Genomic DNA, 19,959 nt, shown 5'->3' on the forward strand with positions numbered 1-19,959 from the left:
TAAATAATCTGTTTGTTGATATTATTATAATAAATTTGGGAACTAATATTAGGTATATTAATAATATTCTGGATCACTGATTGCTATAAATACATTAATAATATATATATATATATATTAATAAATTAAATACATTAACATTAATTTATGATACTATTATTAAAAACAAAAAAAAATAATAATTTCAAAATAATTTTAAAAGTTCAATAATTCATAAGTGAGCAAATTTTCGATCACAAAATTTTGGCACCCACAAAAAACTTTTCGTTGTCACTTTAATGAACAATTTTATTAATCTCAACCTAATATTTTTACTTTTAGAAACTTTTATTAAAACAGTAGAAACAGATATTTATATTAAAATAAATAGTAATGTTAAAAATATATCTAACCTTCGAAAAAAATGCACAAGATGACACAAGATTAAAAAAAAACTTTAAAAGCAACTGAGAATTATAAAAACAAATATATAATATATTATGAATATGTACAAATAGTTGCATTTAATTACAATAAAGATTACAATGTTATGTTATGTATGATGTATTTATTTGTATTTTACTATGATTAATTTGATTGATTATTTTAAATTTTTGTATTATTCACTAATTTAATTTAATTTATCTATAACATATAATTTTCAAAAAAATGTACACCTATTGATTATTTATTATTGTTTAAAAAAAATATGTTTTATTGATTATTGTTTTAAAAAAATCATACAATTTAGGTACTACAATTGACTATCATTTAAATAAAATTGTAAAATAGGTAAATTTTACATTATATGAAAAATTAACAAGGGATTAGGTATTAAAAAAAAAAAATACCAAATCATTTGAGATTATACTATAACTATTAAGAATGCATATGAAAGTGGGAAAAAGGATAGTTTATTAAAAAATCGGAAAAAGAAAAAATACTTTAATTAGTATATTTTGATAGTTTTCAATTCTTAATTATCTTGAATATATATTATTATAATTATAATATGTATATATTATAGATAAAAAAAAATATATATATTTATTTAAATACAAGCATTTATAAAAATTGAACAATATAAAAATGTTAAAAGTATTTAATGATATATTTGCTAAACTAACTACAGCACAAATTATACATATGAACGTTTTGTAAGTAAATAAGAGTGATTACTTTAATTCAGAAGTTCCAAATAAAAAATAAACATCATGAAATATTCATTTAACTTTATGTATTTTTATATTGACGCAGCTATCTGGAACTGTGATCAAATCCAAAACTATTTTTACTGGATTTATTGTTTTTATTTCGTATCTTTTTATACACTAAAATGTTAAACAAACATACATATATAAGTAATTCAATCAATTATAAGATATTGGGTTTATTAGATATATTAAGGACATGTTTATTATTTTATTAATATAATTTAAATTTATATAAATTGATTTAAAAAAACTTTTTAACAACCAAAATTATAGTAGTTATTCAACCCTTATGCAAATTTATTCATAGATTTATATTAGACTCCGTGCTCAGCTCTTATCAATCACATATGTTTATTAAACGTCCGCGATTTTTTTTTATGTTTCACTTATACGATTTTGTCGATTTTTAACAAAATTAATACCGTTGAAAAGGGAAAAAAAGACGAACTACCAGTGTTTCAGGTCTCACCCACTACGAGGGTCTGTGCATCCCCAAGATAAGAAAAATCGTATTTTTAATTACCATTGCAAAAAAATGTCTAACAAAAATAACACGTCACTACGCTCGCCGCCACAAAAGAAGCTATACAACAACAAACCGATAACTCCAATTAAAATTGTAAATGGCAATCAAATAATTAAACAAAACGAAATAGTAAACACCGACCCGGACGATTTCTCATCTGTTGATTGGATATTGGTAATGTCTCCTCACTCCCAAAAACGTTAGCACACTCCATCTAGGTAATAGGTTTACGTCTCCCAAAACCAAACAAAGCAATACATCAAGCCAGTTCACAACAAAAAATCGTTACGCCTCACTTTCTGAAAAATTATCTACTCAGGAAATGGATACTGATCAAACATCCAATTTACCAAATACCAAACCACAATTACCACCTCCAATTTTTATCAAATCTGAATTAAACTACAAAAATTTCTGTGATGCTATCAAACTATTAATCAGTCCCGAAGAATTTTTTTTGCAAAAGTCTTATCAATAACCTAAAACTTCAAACAAAATCTGCCGATTCATTCCGAAAAGTAAGTAAACTGCTAAAAGAAAAATAAGTTGATTTTCACACTTATCAAATTAATCAAGATAAATCATACAGAGTCGTTTTTCGGAACTTACATCATACTACGCCTATCGATTTTATTATTCAAGAATTAAGTGAAAATTGATTCACTGCAAGACAAGTTGTAAATGTAAAAAATAAAATATCAAAAATACCATTACTCCTATTTTTCATAGACCTTGAACCTGACCTAAATAACAAAGAAATATTTAAATTAACTTCAATATGCTACACCAAAATTAAAGTTGAAGAACCACATCCTCGACGCCAAATAATACAATGTCTTAGACATGTCTTCACCCGATGCGTGAAATGTGGGGAAAACCACAATACCTCTGCCTGTTTAATACCCACCGACCAACCACCAAAATGCGCACTATATGAAGGATAACACCCAGCAAGTTATCGAGGTTGCATTGTGTATAAAAATCTACAACAAAGACACCAGAATAATAAAAAAAAATTGACCAAGATTTCCAATCTGATATTAAATTATTAAATACCAATAATACCATACCTGTTAAAGAGGTCTATTGCACCACCCTAAATGATATCAGTACTAATAATCAGCCGCACACCCAATCATACGCAGGCGCCACTATTTAATATTAAATGTATTTAATAATACAAAAATCCATGAACGAACCCAAAATTATTTTTCTAAACAGCTCACCTCATTCCTCAATGATTTTAAATTAATTATTAATCCACTTATTTACGTACGTTACTCCAACCCCCCCAATTTTTAATTTTGCAATTTTTTTTTTGCGCCAATAATTAGTGCTCAATTCCTGCTAAATTTTCAGAATTCCTGCTACACCAGTTTTTCCATAAAGTCGAATTTTCTACGGGTGGGGTTGGAGTAAAGTTACCCCAGCCCCACATCCACTTTAAATTTAATTTTTTACAATTTTTTTTTGCGCCAATAATTAGTGCTCAATTCTTGCCAATTCCTGCCATATTTTCAGAATTCCTGTTGTACCAGTTTTTCCAGAAAGCCGTATTTTCTAAGGGTGGGTATGTCATTATTAGGGTTCGGTAGTTGTAGGAATTGCATATTGTTCTGTATGTTCCCAATTTATACTCATAGTATATCAATATTATATTATATTATATCAAACAACAATGGTATTATTTTTATCGGATATTGTTGTCGCCGGAATTTCGGGGAAAAATAAATACTCACACTGCCACACTATATTACTAAATCGACTAAATAATCCTAGGCTGTTGTTATGAAAATCTGTTTTTATTTACATTTAGTGGATATCATTTTTAGTGGATATTATTTTCATACATTTTTTCAAAGTTCACTAATTAATAAAAACTTGTCTAAAAATTCAAATGGATGTAGGTATATATGTCTATATATTTAATATTTAGATTAGGATAATATAACTTCTTCACTTATTATAGGGGTGGCAAATTTTTGGTGCCTATAGCTGTAAATAAGATAAATCCGTCTCCGGTGGTAATTTATTATTTAATTTTATAATATACAGTTTTAAACCGATTTCTATTAAAATCAAAATTGAATTGATAATTTGTCCATATTTCTCGTACTACTAAATACAAGTATACTACTTAAACCCCCTCTAATGTAATAGAATTATTGCTGTCTTATTTCATAACATTAAACTACATTCTGCGGCTATGTTTAGCTTGTATTTGGTCTCTATATCAATTGCATACTGCATTTGTTTAAACTATTTCAACAATAACAAAACCCACTATGATAAAAATTTATTAATAGTCTATAATAATATCTATAATAATAATAATAAGTTTATTCCCTACACTCGGTAAACTTTTCGAAAAACTTTTGCTCAAAAGAATTCGTCCAATTATGTTAAAAAAAGGTATCATTCCAAGTATCCAATTCGGTTTTCGTCCAAAACATTCAACCATTCATCAAATTCATCGCTTAACTGATTCAATAGCCCTCGAAAAAAAACAATATTGTACAGTCTTATTCCTAGACATAGAACAAACGTTTGACGAGTTTGGCACGAGGGCTTAATCTATAAACTCGAAACAATATTTCCGGCACCGTGCTTTCTATTACTCAAATCATACTTAAAAGACAGAACTTTTCAAGTACGCCAAGGTAATGAAAATTCTGACTCTTTTGATATATATGCAGGGGTTCCACAAGGTAGTGATCTATCCCCGGATTTATACAATATATTCACTTCCGATATACCCACCGACCCAAATACGATATTAGCAATCTATGCCGACGACAATGTTATTCTGTCCATCAACAAAAATCCCATCACTGCTTTTGACAACTTACAGAAACATACTTCTAAAATTGAAACTTGGTCAAAAAAATGGAAAACAAAAAAAATGAAAACAAATCTGCCCATATTACATTTCCCTTAAAAAAAGATCACTGCCCTATTATTACTTAGCTTTGTAAAGTTTTCGTTACATATAGCTAATGTATACACCCATGAATTCAATGCATATTTAAATTTTGTTATACCTCTGCTATGGTGAAACACATCTGTGTATTTGCCATTTTTTGTCCAATACATGATCGTGTACCAAATCCATAAGGGAGAGTGGCAAAGGGTTCAATAACACCATAATATTTATTATTTAGCTGACGATTCCAACGATCTGGTTTAAATTCATTTGGACATTGAAAATATTTTCTATTTCGACAGCTTGTGAACATTGACATTATAATTAAATTCTAAAATAGAAACATAGAAGTAGAAATGTTATAAAAATGCACTAAATAAATAATTTTTAAACAAAACTTACATTCGCAGGTATTATATGATTTTTTAAATATACATCATTTGGAGATATTCTTACAATAAAAGGTGCTAAAGGATACATTCTCAACACTTCCTTCAAAATATTATTTAACAAATCACACTCTAAGAAATCAGTATCCAACAAACATTTTCTTAAATTATTTTGTGTACTTTTCTCCAATCCAAGAGTATACAAAGCCCATTGGGTCGAATAAGCAGTCTTTAAAATAGTATTAGGTGTGTTAGAAAATCATTGTTACATAAATCATATTTAAATAATTTATAAAAATGTATTCTATTTATTCTGATAAAATCTTACAGTGTCACCAGCTGCAATTATGAAGTCAACTATTAGCCTCTTAATCATGTCAATCGGTATGTCATGAGTATTTGATATAGAATTTAATAAGCCATCACCACCACTATAACTTAATAACTTTGATACCAAATTACTGGCTAGAAAAAAATAAATAATATCTTATTAATAGGTTTCTACTATTGACACTAGTTTAGCTCATAGAAAAAAAGTATTAACTTATAAATATAAATTAAATTTAAATATGTAGTACATTTAATAATATGTTTTGACCTTTCAAGTATTATCTCAGTAATGAACTTTTTTGGTACATTTGAATTCAGTGATTCACCATTTAGGTCCATAGTTAAACCATTTTATAAGAAACATAAAATATAATAACCTAGAAAATGAATAAATAAAATCTTACCACTATCAATAGAACTGTCAACTGCACACACAAAATCATTCCAAATATTCAACTTTAATAATTTTGCAGTTTTAGCTGGGATCACAGTAAATTTAACAGTACATTGAAATACTTTTTGAATGCTTTGAGCTAAACAGTTAACGTCATTTGATACATGCATTTTACACTCATCATAAGCTCTCCCGACTAAATGGGCTACCATAACTGTAAATAATTTAAAATCTTATATGTTTTGATTTTTAGTACTAATATAATAGAAAATTACATTCTGATAAATATATTGTGTTTTATAGCAGTAACATTTATACATTATAAATGTAATATGTATACAAGAGGCAAAATTAAAATTAAGTTAATTAAATTGCAACTGTAATTATTACATATTTTATGTTATCTATCAGTCACAAAAGTTTTTTAAATTTTCTTGATCACTATATAAATGTTACTTCTTTATAAATTTAACTAATTTGTAATTTATATATTAATATGCCTAGGTATTAGAAAATTAAAAAAAAAAACTATATTCTTACATGAAATTGATAGCTTATATAAATCTGCTATAAGATTAGGAATCACTTGTCCATTATAGTTTTCCCATTCAGTAAATAAGTCATTAGTGACAGTATTATAAGATTTGATCAAATTTATATTAAAATCTTTTAACATAATTTTGTTCAATATTTGTCTATATTTCCACCATTCTTTTCCATCCCTATAAACAAATATAATGTATTATTACAATTTAGAAGTTGATATTGGTTAGGTTATATATATCTCAAACATTTATCCTTATTACATGACTGTGTAAGAAATTTTATTAACTTAAGAACTAATTAAAAGAAAAAAAAGAACCCATAAAAAAGTATTAAATTGTAAATTTAAAATTATTTAAATATCAAAGAATGTCAAAATATATTCATATTTAAAATTTCTGGTGGCCTTTGCTATACAAGTTGTAATTTATAGTAATTTAATATTAATTAAATTGCGTTAGATATAATACTTAAATAAATATGTAAACTTAATGAATGTAAAACTTAGAAATTATTAATGATCAATATTTTAATAATTTTATGGAAAATAAATTACATGAAATAGAGCCCTCGTTGTTGGCCATATGTATCATTATAAAGTAACCATGCTTCTGGTAACATATGTTGAGGATATTTTCCTTCTTGTGCAAATAATAATTTCATATCCAAAGGATCACTAATCCATACAGCATCAAGAGGACCGAGTTTTTCTCTGAATACTGAACCGTATTGTTGATGTCGCTTATCAATATATTCATGTAATTTACGACCACCACCAGCCAATAAGATTGAAAATATTGTACCAACTACTGGTAGGCCCTTGACAATGGGTATATCTTTTTTTGATTCATTTGTATAGTCTTTAATAATTGAAGACATGAATTTATTTTTAGTATTGTTTCTTAAAAACAAAATGCAATGTCGATTGAACATGGTATAGAGACTTAATGAAGATCTCGTATTTCTATTAAGGAAAAAAAAATTAATAAGATCAAATTTATATTAGTTGAACAATTTATGTTAAAATATTGCACTCTAATTTCAACTAAACATTTTTTGTACACAGAAAATTAAATAATATTATGAATTAATATTTGAAATTAATTACTAATTAATCCATTAATAACTAAATAAATTAAAATTAAATTAAATGTACGAACTTGAAGAAAATACAGTCAACATGAAATTAATAAAAACATAACTTGGGGTGTCCGATACGGTTAATGTAAAACGTATATTGTAATTGGTAACTGAACTCAAAAGTATTAACAGTTGAGGTGCAGTTGCTATTTGTTTATCTATTTGTTGTAGAGATATCTTTAAAGATTTATAACAGCAACAGTTGGTTGCTATCAGTGATAAAAAAAATATATCATTTTAACGGTTATTGTTCTGTGATTATACCAAAGATCTATTAACTTAATTATGGTTTATACTATGATACACTACGAGGTTTATAGATAATAATTATTATCTATAAGACTTGGATACATTATACCATTGATAATAAATTTATGGATAGACAATTGTCTAGAGACAGCGCCTCTTATCTGCAATATTATTATCAGTATAACACTATCACTACAGTTGCCTTATCACATAATCGGTTGATTACATTTAACTATTATATTTATACAAACAGCCATAATATTATATTATTTAATAATTATATTAATTGTAATATATTAATTATTTAGTATTATTAATTTATATAGTACAAATTACAATGTCATTAAGTGAAGAATTAAAAATCTTTAATCGTGATTATACCTATCATATAAATAAGCAAATGATTGGCGTAAAGTTTATTATATATAAACCTTGTGATTGGCGGGCCCCAGGCAGTTATTTCCCCTTGATAATAACATGAGATAACAAAAAAAATCAAAAAAATCAGGAGTATTTTTCCCGTTTTGAAAATTGGGGGATATTGTATAACTTTTATCAATATAAATTATATAATTGGATTTGGTAATTTTCGATTTAGTCAGTTGGTACTGTTTTTTTTAAATTTCGGACAACTGCCTCCAACTCCATTATCGATACCATTGAATAATTTGAATAATCTGCAGTCTGTACAGTGTTGGGAATGACAACTAGAGACAATTCCCATTGTGTTATTTAATTTCCCTTTTCCTACATAAATTCCCCTGCTCAGGTAAGATTGTAATAAAAATTCCATTGAACATGATAAAACAATTATCAAATGTTATAGAAGTCGAAGTGGAACATTTACACAAATTTGTATGTCACTTGTCAGTTCCAAAACAATTAAACAATGCTAAATTTTTATAGATTCACTCTATAATAGAATTTCTAATTAAATACCCCATCTGTATTCAGTGGGAATGTTCACATGGAAGAGAGAGGTTGCGTCAAGTCTTTTAAGATAATATTATGTTTGGTTGGTCTTGGTGCAAATCATGAACTTTGTTTTTAATTACCCTAAATATATTTAGTTTTTACGCATTACTCCCAAAATAAAATTTATATTAGTAAAATACTTAAATTATTAGAATAAAACAGGCCCTAAGATCGTATCTTAAACCGTGGTTAACATTGAGTTTTTGATAACAAATCGCTAAGCCGCAAGATAACTTATCATTTTAATTTATATAATGTTTAGTTAGATCTTCTGCTGATTGTTTCGTACATTTCAAACAGGTCGAGTAAGTGTTGTGTTAAACTGTTGAATTGAATTAGGAATATTTAACTAACTAAATTCCCAACATAATTTAAAAAACAATCAACACTATGTATTTTGGACTGCGTTTTAGTCGACAGGCCATATTGAAAAAAGCTGATGTATGGTTACGATACATGTGCAATATTACAAAAAATGAACCAAAAGAACTAGAATATATCCGAAATATTGGCATTTCAGCACATATTGACTCTGGAAAAACTACATTGACCGAAAGAATCTTGTATTATACAGGTAAAATAGCAAAAATGCATGAAGTTAGAGGAAAAGATAATGTGGGAGCTACTATGGATTCAATGGAATTGGAAAGACAGAGAGGTATAACAATTCAATCAGCTGCCACCTACACAATGTGGAAAAATTACAATATCAACATAATTGACACACCGGGTCATGTCGATTTTACGGTTGAAGTAGAAAGAGCTCTTAGAGTCTTAGATGGTGCAATTTTAGTGTTGTGTGCTGTAGGAGGTGTACAAAGTCAAACACTTACTGTTAACAGACAAATGAAACGTTATAATGTTCCATGTATAGCTTTTATTAATAAATTAGATAGACTTGGAGCTAATCCGTATAATGTTTTATCCAATATTAGAAGTAAATTGGGACACAATGCTGCATTTTTACAGTTACCTATTGAACAAGATAATAATATTAAAGGAATAGTCGACTTGATTCATAATAGATCAATTTATTTCAATGGAGATTTTGGTGATGACATTGAGTATGGTGATATTCCAGAGGATATGAAACAATTGGTCAAGGATAAACGGCAAGAATTAATTGAACATGTGTCCAATGTAGATGAAAAGTTAGGAGAAATGTTTCTTGAAGAAAAATCTCCTACTAAACAAGAATTGATTGATGCTATCAGACGAAACTGTATCAATAGAACTTTTACACCTGTTCTTCTTGGAACTGCTTTGAAGAACAAAGGTGTTCAACCCTTGTTGGATGCTGTATTATCCTATTTACCACATCCTGGAGAAGTAGAAAATTTTGCAATCCAGGAAACTGATGATAAAAACAACCCTAAAAAAGTAGTTTTAAATTCTAGTCGTGATGGAACTTATCCATTTATTGCTCTTGCTTTTAAATTAGAAGCTGGACGATTTGGTCAATTGACCTATATGAGATGTTATCAGGGTAAATTGTCCAAAGGTGATACCATTTACAACTTTAGAACTTCCAAAAAGATACGTTTATCTAGATTAGTTAGATTACATGCAGATCAAATGGAAGAAGTCAACGAAGTATATGCTGGTGACATATTTGCACTGTTTGGTGTGGATTGTGCAAGTGGTGATACTTTTATGACTGATAAAAAATTAAATATTTCACTAGAATCTATTTATGTTCCTGATCCAGTTGTGTCTATGGCTATTTCACCTATAAATAGTAAAGACAGAGATAATTTCAGTAAAGCGATTGCTCGATTCACCAAAGAGGACCCAACTTTCCATTTTCAATATGATACAGACAGTAAAGAATCAATCGTTTCTGGCATGGGTGAATTGCATTTAGAGATCTATGCTCAAAGAATGCAAAAGGAATACAACTGTCCAGTAAATTTGGGAAAGCCAAAGGTTGCATTCAGAGAGACTTTAGTATCACCCTTTGAGTTTGATTATTTCCATAAAAAACAACATGGTGGACAAGGACAATATGCCAGGGTTATAGGAGTTCTAGAACCGTTACCACCTAATGAAAATACAAATTTAGATTTTGTTGACGAGACATCTGGACCTAATGTACCCAAGCAATACATTCCTGCTATAATAAAAGGTTTTAAAATGATGTCTGAAAAAGGATTGTATTCTGGACATAGAATATCAGGTGTGCGTATGAGGTTATTAGATGGTGCACATCATATTGTTGATTCCAGCGAATTGGCATTCATATTGGCTACCCAGGGTGCTATTAAACAAGCATACGAAGAAGCTTCTTGGCAAGTATTAGAACCAATTATGGATGTTGAAGCAGTTGTACCTATAGAATTTCAAGGTGCTGTAATGGGTCAGTTTAATAAACGTAGTGGAATAATAAGTGGTAGTGATGGAACAGCTGATTGGATTACAATTCATGCAGAAGTACCGTTAAACTGCATGTTTGGATTTGCTGGAGAATTGCGGTCATTGACCCAAGGCAAAGGAGAATTTAGCATGGAATATGTCAGATACTCACCAACAACCCCTGAAACTCAAGAAAAAGTAGTGATGAATTATTTAGAAAGTACTGGTCAACTTCAAGCATTCCTTAACTCAAAAAAGAATACTAAATCATAATTAATGGAAGAATAAATTTGTATTCATCATTTAATTTAATTTAAAATAAAAGCTGTGTTGACTGAATTGCTTTTTAGTGAAAAAAATGTGTATAAATTTGTAATATAACTGTTATAACTTAAAATAATATAACTTGAAAATAGTCGTTTATGAATATTTTTTTATCATTAGTGTACTTAACAACAAAACCAATATTTTTCTGTTAATCCAACATACATTTAAACATAATACACTGATGAAAAATATAATTTTAATATATACGTAAAATATTTGTTGTATATAAATGTTAAATACTTAAATTAAATTATAAACTTTATGAAGTACATAAGGAACTATATTAATTATATCAAAATATATACTGATGGTCCCAAAAACATAATCCTCTGGATGCAATTTCCACATCAGTCTCTGTAACATTTAATACAGTTAGCTATAGTTTAAATTTATATGTATAATGATATATTATATTATTAATAACCAAAAATGGGTATTAATTAATTTTAAGTTTAATTTTTCCTAACTTTTTAACTTAACTAGTTAGTTTATTTTCTAATAAACTTTTTAACTTAATTAGTTTAATTGGCGGTTGAAATAACATAGCATTTCACAGTTAATTTAAAAATTTAAATTTTAACTTAATTAGTTTAATTGGCGGTTGAAATAACATAGCATTTCACAGTTAATTTAAAAAATTAAATTTAAATTTAAAAACCAATCTGGAAGTACGGGATACAGCTATGGGGAAGTGCAAAAAAGACAAATTTAAATAAAATTCAATGTTTTCAAAACATTGCGCTAAGAAAATTAATAAATGCTCCCCCATACATATCTAACCATACTCTCCATACAGACCTAAAATTAAAAACTATCCACGAGGAAGCCAAACACTTTTACAAAAGATTCCATAACCGTCTTTCCTCCCACTCAAATCCTTTAATTAAAAACCTTTCCTCCCTCTCAATCCCCGGCAGTCCTAGACGATTAAAACATGAATGGTGTAGAGACCTGTTACAAATTTTAATATAGAAAAAAAAAAAATACTAACTTATTAAATATATATAATTCATTTACATTTTTCATATAAACTATCAACATTTAAGTGTCATCATTGGGTGGCTTCTTTATTCACTTTTTGTATTTTGTATACTCATGTTATCTGTACCCCTTATCATATATGCTTATTGTGTCATTTGATATAGATTGTATATTACGTATTAAAATAAAAAAAAAAAAAAAAATTAAAAATTATCCAAGTTAAAAAAATTTGAAATTTTTCGTTTATTCCTAAATATTATTATAAAAATTAAAATAATCCAATACTATAATAACACAAACATTACTGTTATTTTTCTTGATAAAATAATTTTGTTTATGAATAATATAATATTAATATATTATATTTTAGTAGATTAGATAGATATAAAACCATAATATATACACAATATTTTAATGTTTCCAGTACAGTGGTGGGGCCTGGGGGGCCACGACCCCCTCTAAATTGGTCTTAGCCACCCCTTGGCCGCCTAACCACAAAAAAAAAAAAAATTATCAATTATGATCATGATCCTCACGATTCACAGTCCTATAATTGTGAAATAGAGACTGAAAATCAAAGTTACAAATTTTGCCTAAATCATTAAAAAACTCTGAAAATAAATTACATTTTTCATTTATATGACTATCTAATCAAATTCCACTTTCAGAACTGCATACACTTTGTTTGATATCTATTACAAATTTTTTTTCCTCAACTGGATACGAGAGAATATTTTCTTGTCTAAAACGGGTGAAAACTATCTCAAAAATAAAGTAATGGATTCTTATATGTCAAATTTGAGTGTGATAGCTATTGAAAAGTTAGAGGCCAAACGTCTAAACATTGATGATATTAATGAATTTGCATCATTGCATCAAAACCGTCAAATTATTTAATTTAACATAATTTATAGCAATAATAATCATAAAAATTATATACACTTATAGACTCTTGTCTAGTGTGTAATAAACCAGAAAAGTATTGATCATATGTTAGTGATTAATGATTATATACCTAATTATTTTATTTAATTAGCAGCTAAATTAAAGTACATGAAAGTTAATTTTATAGTTTTTAATTTATCATAATTTATATATATCTTTTCTTTTAATCAAAATTATAACAATAAAAATTGTATAATTTTTTTTTATTTAAATATAAATGTATAAATATATTAACCTAGGGTGACCATATTTATGAAAGAAAGAAATGGGACAAATATGTTCTCAAAAAAAAAAAAGACAACATTTGTTTTAACTTCTATATTATATGCAATAAAAATAATTTTTAATTAGTTTGATATTTTAATTAAAAATTGATTTGCATTCTATTTTTGCTGTGAGATTGAAAAAAAATTACTTAAAATATTCTTTATTTTTATTGAGTTGATTATTTCGAATTATTTGGGTCGATTGTTCATAATTTTCTTCATTACATTCTTTGACATTATTTTTTTTTTATGAACTGATTGTATTTAATAGTTTTAGTTGTGTTAACAAAAAATCATAAAAATCATTACAGGAATATTTTTTAAAATTATTTATAAGAATTATTATTGCTTTGACAATTGGTACGAGAAAACTATTTTTTTCGTCCGTCCATATAATATTTGTGATTGATAATATTATTTCTATTATTGCATTAGTTAATCTGCAAAGGTACAGTAAACGTATATTTCTTTTTAGGCATTTTAAAAAAACAATACAAGTGATAACACTAACGACTCACAACAATTTAAATAAAAAGAACTAATACATAGTGGCTATAACATTAATAACACAAGATCGTTGCCATGTACACCCGTTATTGCACGACTATGTTCGATTTTACGATTAATATACCTAATATACCTATTATACCGAATATGGTTGATTATAAATAGTACTGTACATTGGTAAACTATTCGTATTTAATATCGATTTCTTTAGAAGTCTCACACATGAGTTCGTAGTACATACATATATACTATATGACATGTCATATTTTTTTTTCTTTTGCTCTCGGTTTACAATTTTTATAGAAGTAACGTGATTAAAACGGGACAAAAAGCGTCCCGTTCAAAGTTTGTCGGGACAACGGGACATAATGATAAAAAAAAGGGACAATCCCGTTTTAAACGGGACGTATGGTCACCCTAATTAACCCAAAAACAAATGTAATTCGTGTATTATATTATATTAAGTAAAGATTTTTAATGTACGTTAGTTGAAAATGATATCTAATGTGTAAATAATATATATAATAATATAATATATGATTTTTGTGATCAATTAAAATGAAAACCAATTATTATGTGGAAACTTAGCATATGGGACAGTATCTCAATAGGTAGTGTGTTAGCCCCCTATCCTTATTGAGCCAATTAATGGGACATATTAAACTGATTGCGATTTTTTTTGGCCCTTCTAAATTTTCAAAGGTCCCTAATGGGCCCCCCCCCCAAGATAAATTCCTGACGCCGCCACTGTTCCAGTACAAATAACAATTATTTTTCTGAAAAAGCAAAAGCCTGAAGCAGAGCATCCCACTCAAAGCAAGTAACTATTATCGATAAGGAAAATGCAGTTAACAATCATATTCTGAAAATAACTTGATACTTAAAATATTGTATGAATATAGTTATATATGCACGTAAATATTATGATAATAATATCATTATACTGTTTATACTAATTGTAGATAATATTATGTCCCTGTATTGACCAGTCTCTTATGTTGTTCATGATCGTAAACATAATTCATAATCGTCATTCATTAGCTATTAAATATATTTAATCTATTCTGTGGTTATATCATAGATGAATAGTGTACTCAGGGCCCCACATACAATTTCGAGCCCTTACACTAAATAGTTGTCCGGGCCTTATACAACTTCCAAAAATACAATTTACTATATATAACAATTTTAGGAAAAATATTTGTTTTTTCATTATACCAATTCAAATTCAAGATTCATAAGCATTTCAACATTTTTATTTTGTTAGTCTATTTTATTTTTTTATTACAATATTATTTAAATTAAAATTTTATTTTGCGGATTTTGAGCTCAGCGAATTCAGTAATGATATCGTCAAAATTGATTGTCGAAGCCAATCCATTAATTTCTAGGTAATAACTGGTTAATCTGCATATCTGCATTTTGAACTATCAAAATAACTAAATATAAATATAAAATATCATTTAATGTAAAATAAGTATTTCTACTAAAATTTCAAAAATTACAAATAAATTTCAAAGGTCCATCACCCCCCCCCCTTGTGGGGGCCCTAAGTATACTTCTTTTTATTTATTGCATTTAAGATTTAGAATTTCGGAATTAATTTTTTATATTAACTATCTCGTATTTTCAATTCGTAATCAAACAACATCAGTTGTTAAGTACCTATTTTGAATTCGGTTTTAAAAATAATTATTAATGTCATTAACTTTTTTTAAACTGAGTTAAGTTAATATTTTTTTCTTATTATCTTTTAACTAATTTATGAATTGTTAACTGTTAACTTTTAACTTATCGATCTTGTATCTCTTAACATAACTCTAGTTAATTATTTTTATTAACTTGCCCACCTTTGTTAGTCACTAATATAATATTACCTGAGCATCATGAATCAGGAACATTGAAAAAAAAAATGAACCAATAATTGAATACATGAGTTCATATGTAGTACTTCCCAGTAATATTTGTATTAATACACCAGCCAAAAGTATGGATAAAATCAGCAGAATACTAAAAGCAAATATATCTTATTAAATAGTATGTAACCAATATAATGTTTATTTATTGCCATACAATTGTGTCATATTTAAAGAAATTATCTTACCTCCTAAAAATTACATTTTGAAAACAGAAGAAAATTTAAAATAATAAAAATTAATTCTAATTTTGAAGGTACTATTATATATTATATATTATTATATATATAGGTACACATTATATATAGTGTGTAAAAAAAGAGTAATAAATAATTTTTACTAATTAAATAATGTATTACCATCTGTTGAAAAAAAAAATATTAAGAATGGTACTTACCAATATTCAGTTAAAGATAACCAAATTCTCTTTGTTTTACTCAAGTATAGCATTGTAGCTATGATTGCAACCAAAGTAAGTAATAATGTTTGTAGCAGTATAAATAAACCAAACGATGTAACAACAATTCCAACAGTACAAGCTTCTAATAAAGTCTATAATTGAAATTAATAGAGCTTAAAGGTTATATTTTAAGTATGTATACATATTTTTTTAGTTATTTACTCACAAATATGATTAATATTATAAGATTAGAAGGATAATGTTTGCGTTTCATGTGTAAAAATATGAGTACCACTACATTCAATATAATAGTTATTGACAGCATATATTCACTGAAAAATAAATTTTCCACTAATGATCATACAAAAGTTGTTTAATACAATTACAATGTGTTCTCACAAGTTATAGATGAAAAAACGAATTTTCGGAGTAAATAAACAGAAAAATCCCATGAAATTATAAGCAAGCAGTTGTAGTACTAGAAGAGTAAAAACTTTCCTTAAAAATACTGAAACAATAAAAAACCAAATATATACTAACTTAATATATTTATATTACAATTATATATAAAAAAATTACCTTGGCATGTTTTAACAAGTTGTTTTTCAGTACTTAAAAAATGATATGGAATATTTATTTTGTCTTCATTATTGTTTGTAAAAACAACATTGTCGTAATTATCTAATTCTTTACCCGAGAAAAATTAAATAATAAATGTATTGTTTTTCTGGTCAATATACTAATTAAATTACGTTGAGTATAATAATATATATATATATATATATCAATGGTAATTATCAATGTCACAATAAAAATAATTTCAACTATTGATTTTAGCATTTGAAATTTAATTTATTAAAAAAAAGATATATACATTTTTAAATTTTTTGAATAGAGTTATATTGTTTTCAAAGATAATTTTTGTAATATTTAATTATTTTAATGATTAATTTCATACAAATAAATATACTTTTTTCAATATCGTACAACATATTAAATGAAAAATTATTCTTAAGTATTATCATAAACTGAATTTATATAAGATAATAATTTTCAACTAATAAGTAACATAGGTACTTATAATTTTTTAAAAATAATTACCCAAATAATTTCCATCAACCATGGTTAGTCTCACTAAGAACTATCAAATAATTAAAGCAAGCTTCTAAGATGTTCTTGTTACATCAACAATCTGGAAAATCAAGTAGACATAAAACAGTAAATATTTCATCAATTTAATTAGGTAAGTATTTTGACTACTTAAACTTTTTATGATTCATAAATCATACTCATTATAGATAAAATAATTTAGATTTTTATCAGACTCTTATATACTTATATTTAAATGTGTAACAATTACTTATGTACGTAATTATTATTTTTGGTAATGCATAATTTTATATTGTAGCCACGATATTCATAGTTTGTTTGAAAATAATATTTAAAATAAAAATATGAGAAAAAATTAAGATATTATTTATTCAAATAGCCTACATAAACACTGACTCCAGATTATTAAATATATAATTTATAATTATTATTATATCCAGATTACAAAACTAATGCATTGCAGTACATTATTATTTTTAGTACTTGAATTTGAAATTTCTGGATAGTTGATTCCCGGCTTACGTGTTTAGCTTAATTCATTCGGTGACACTGGTTTCGTGGCATGAAGTTGCACAGCACTGTAAGATATTCGATACTAGTTTTGTATGCTGTTCACAAGTAATTGAAATTTACACTAAAATAATATTAGGTAAGTTGAGATAAGCATAAATTTATACCAACAATTAATTTAATGATTTTGTTTTTTATTCGAATCGGTTAGGTTTAAGAAAAAAAACTATAGCAGTCTTGTTAAATTAAAATGGCAAATAATTATGTTCTAAATACTGCTGCGGGTGTTTTAGAACTAATAATTATTCTCGAGGTAAATCGAATGGTAATTTTCGAGGAACTTGGTCACATAAAAATATGACATAGTGACGTAGATGTTAAAAGAATATATAAAAAAATAAAATAACTTAAAAATTAATATAGAACAACAAAATTTAAATTTGTATTATCAACTTTCAGAAACTGTTTATTCACAACATTTTGATAAATAGAGATAAGATTTTTGATCCACAGCATTATCATAAACTATACCGCCATATGAAAAAAAAAACAACTATATGAATATGTATTCGCCCCTCGCCCCCCTTTAAATCCGCCCATGCTTTCATATTAATAACATATTAAATAAGATATTCAATATATTCTTTTAGTTAATCTTCAACTCAATCAATTTATTTTTAAATCATTAAGTATTAATTTAAATAAAATATAGGTTCTTGGCTAATTATTAAATATAATTATATTTAAATACCTATTTATAATACAATTTATGAAATAACAAATATAAGTTTTATTATTGTAAGGTTTAATAATAACATTTATGCACGCTGAGACCAGCTATAAACTTTTGTAAACAAATATAAATTAATATAATAAAGCATTTTCTAATTTGCTGATGTTATTGGCAAATCTCTTCAATTGTATATGATGTTATGTATGTTAAAATACACATTAATTTTTGTCAGTTCCGTTTATATAAGCTAATAGGCTAATGGCATTGGCGTAGCTAGGATTTTCTGAAGGGGGGTGTTAATTATAATTATTAAATATTATATATAATACGTACAAACTAAAACTTTTATTTTAATTAATTAATATGTATACATAATGTCTGTAATAGAGATGTAATGTATATTCGAATTCGGATAGCTTTACCATAATTATTCGAATATCTGACTATTCGAATATCAGTATTCGATGCTATAATACCTATTATTATTAAACGTTTTGTGTTGCACGAAAACGTAAACGAATAATTTTCGTCACGTATTGTCGCAATCGCGATAATGTTAACCTGTATATATGTAATTAGTATTGTGCATTATTTTATATTTCATATTGTATTATCGATTTACCTATATTCCTATAATAATGTAATATATGATACGGCTCAAGGGGGGTGTCATATCTACCAAACACCCCCCCTTGTATACGTCACTGGCTAATGACTATTTTATTCTACAATTTATATTCAATATTTTTATACTTAGAAGAATTATGATGTAAGATTTTATCTACCTAGCCGCCAAAAAAATCAGGAGGAGCAGCTAATATCCTTGAACACGAGCGTCTCACCACAGCAATGCACAGTTGGCTGCGTGCGCGTGCAGCTTTCCATATCCATAGATAATAGAAGAATGGATAGGCCATTACAGCTTATCACACGGGAATAAATATTTATTTTGAGGTTACAAGGGGTCTTATCAATTATCAAAATGTCAAATTGTAAATTTAAAAAATCAATAACTATAATAGGTGTTTTTTATACTCAGTTCTTTTCGTTATTCATCATATTTTATATTTAATGTTAATTTTTAATATTAATATTGAATAGCAAAATCATACTTATATTTACTCATAATTTATAATTAAAATGATATTACCTATGTCGAATCTTAAATAAATGTATAAATCACAATTTTGATCCATAAGTCGATATAATGACAATATTTAATACACATTATTTACTCATGACTAAAATGA

General features: G+C 26.5%; 3 protein-coding genes across 9 annotated transcripts; 1 reads left to right on the top strand and 2 right to left on the bottom strand.

Annotated features, from left to right (window-relative positions):
- Window positions 1–1,064: 1,064 nt before the first annotated feature.
- LOC112693791 (cytochrome P450 315a1, mitochondrial) lies at window positions 1,065–7,649 on the bottom strand. 2 transcript variants are annotated; one of them, XM_025568998.1, is made up of 8 exons: window positions 7,459–7,649; window positions 6,855–7,262; window positions 6,296–6,477; window positions 5,766–5,969; window positions 5,360–5,496; window positions 5,045–5,260; window positions 4,761–4,973; window positions 1,065–1,310 (listed from the first exon to the last, which is right to left on the bottom strand). In XM_025568998.1, the coding sequence occupies exons 2-8, from the start codon at window positions 7,229–7,231 to the stop codon at window positions 1,203–1,205; spliced, it is 1,437 nt and encodes a 478-aa protein (XP_025424783.1). In that variant the 5' UTR covers window positions 7,232–7,262; window positions 7,459–7,649; the 3' UTR covers window positions 1,065–1,202. The 2 variants fall into 2 exon arrangements, with proteins under 2 accessions (XP_025424783.1, XP_025424784.1); XM_025568999.1 differs by lacking the exon at window positions 1,065–1,310 and adding an exon at window positions 1,530–1,955 and having other exon boundaries at window positions 7,459–7,647.
- Window positions 7,650–8,897: 1,248 nt separating this feature from the next.
- LOC112693773 (elongation factor G, mitochondrial) lies at window positions 8,898–11,415 on the top strand. The gene has a single exon (XM_025568968.1). It carries the CDS (start codon window positions 9,053–9,055, stop codon window positions 11,285–11,287), a length of 2,235 nt encoding a protein of 744 aa, XP_025424753.1. The 5' UTR covers window positions 8,898–9,052; the 3' UTR covers window positions 11,288–11,415.
- Window positions 11,416–11,570: 155 nt separating this feature from the next.
- Window positions 11,571–19,603, bottom strand: LOC112693774 (protein lifeguard 4-like). 6 transcript variants are annotated; one of them, XM_025568971.1, is made up of 9 exons: window positions 18,148–18,440; window positions 17,950–18,074; window positions 17,458–17,548; window positions 16,936–17,043; window positions 16,756–16,864; window positions 16,583–16,688; window positions 16,354–16,508; window positions 15,918–16,050; window positions 11,571–11,695 (listed from the first exon to the last, which is right to left on the bottom strand). In XM_025568971.1, exons 3-9 carry the CDS (start codon window positions 17,477–17,479, stop codon window positions 11,582–11,584), a joined length of 747 nt encoding a protein of 248 aa, XP_025424756.1. In that variant the 5' UTR covers window positions 17,480–17,548; window positions 17,950–18,074; window positions 18,148–18,440; the 3' UTR covers window positions 11,571–11,581. The 6 variants fall into 6 exon arrangements, with proteins under 6 accessions (XP_025424756.1, XP_025424759.1, XP_025424758.1 ...); XM_025568974.1 differs by lacking the exons at window positions 17,950–18,074; window positions 18,148–18,440 and adding an exon at window positions 19,495–19,603; XM_025568973.1 differs by having other exon boundaries at window positions 17,933–18,441.
- Between the last annotated feature and the right edge of the window lie 356 nt (window positions 19,604–19,959).

Source organism: Sipha flava, unplaced genomic scaffold (genome assembly GCF_003268045.1).
Source record: "Sipha flava isolate LNK unplaced genomic scaffold, YSA_version1 99_pilon_pilon, whole genome shotgun sequence".
In the NCBI taxonomy this organism is placed as follows: Eukaryota; Metazoa; Arthropoda; class Insecta; order Hemiptera; family Aphididae; genus Sipha; species Sipha flava.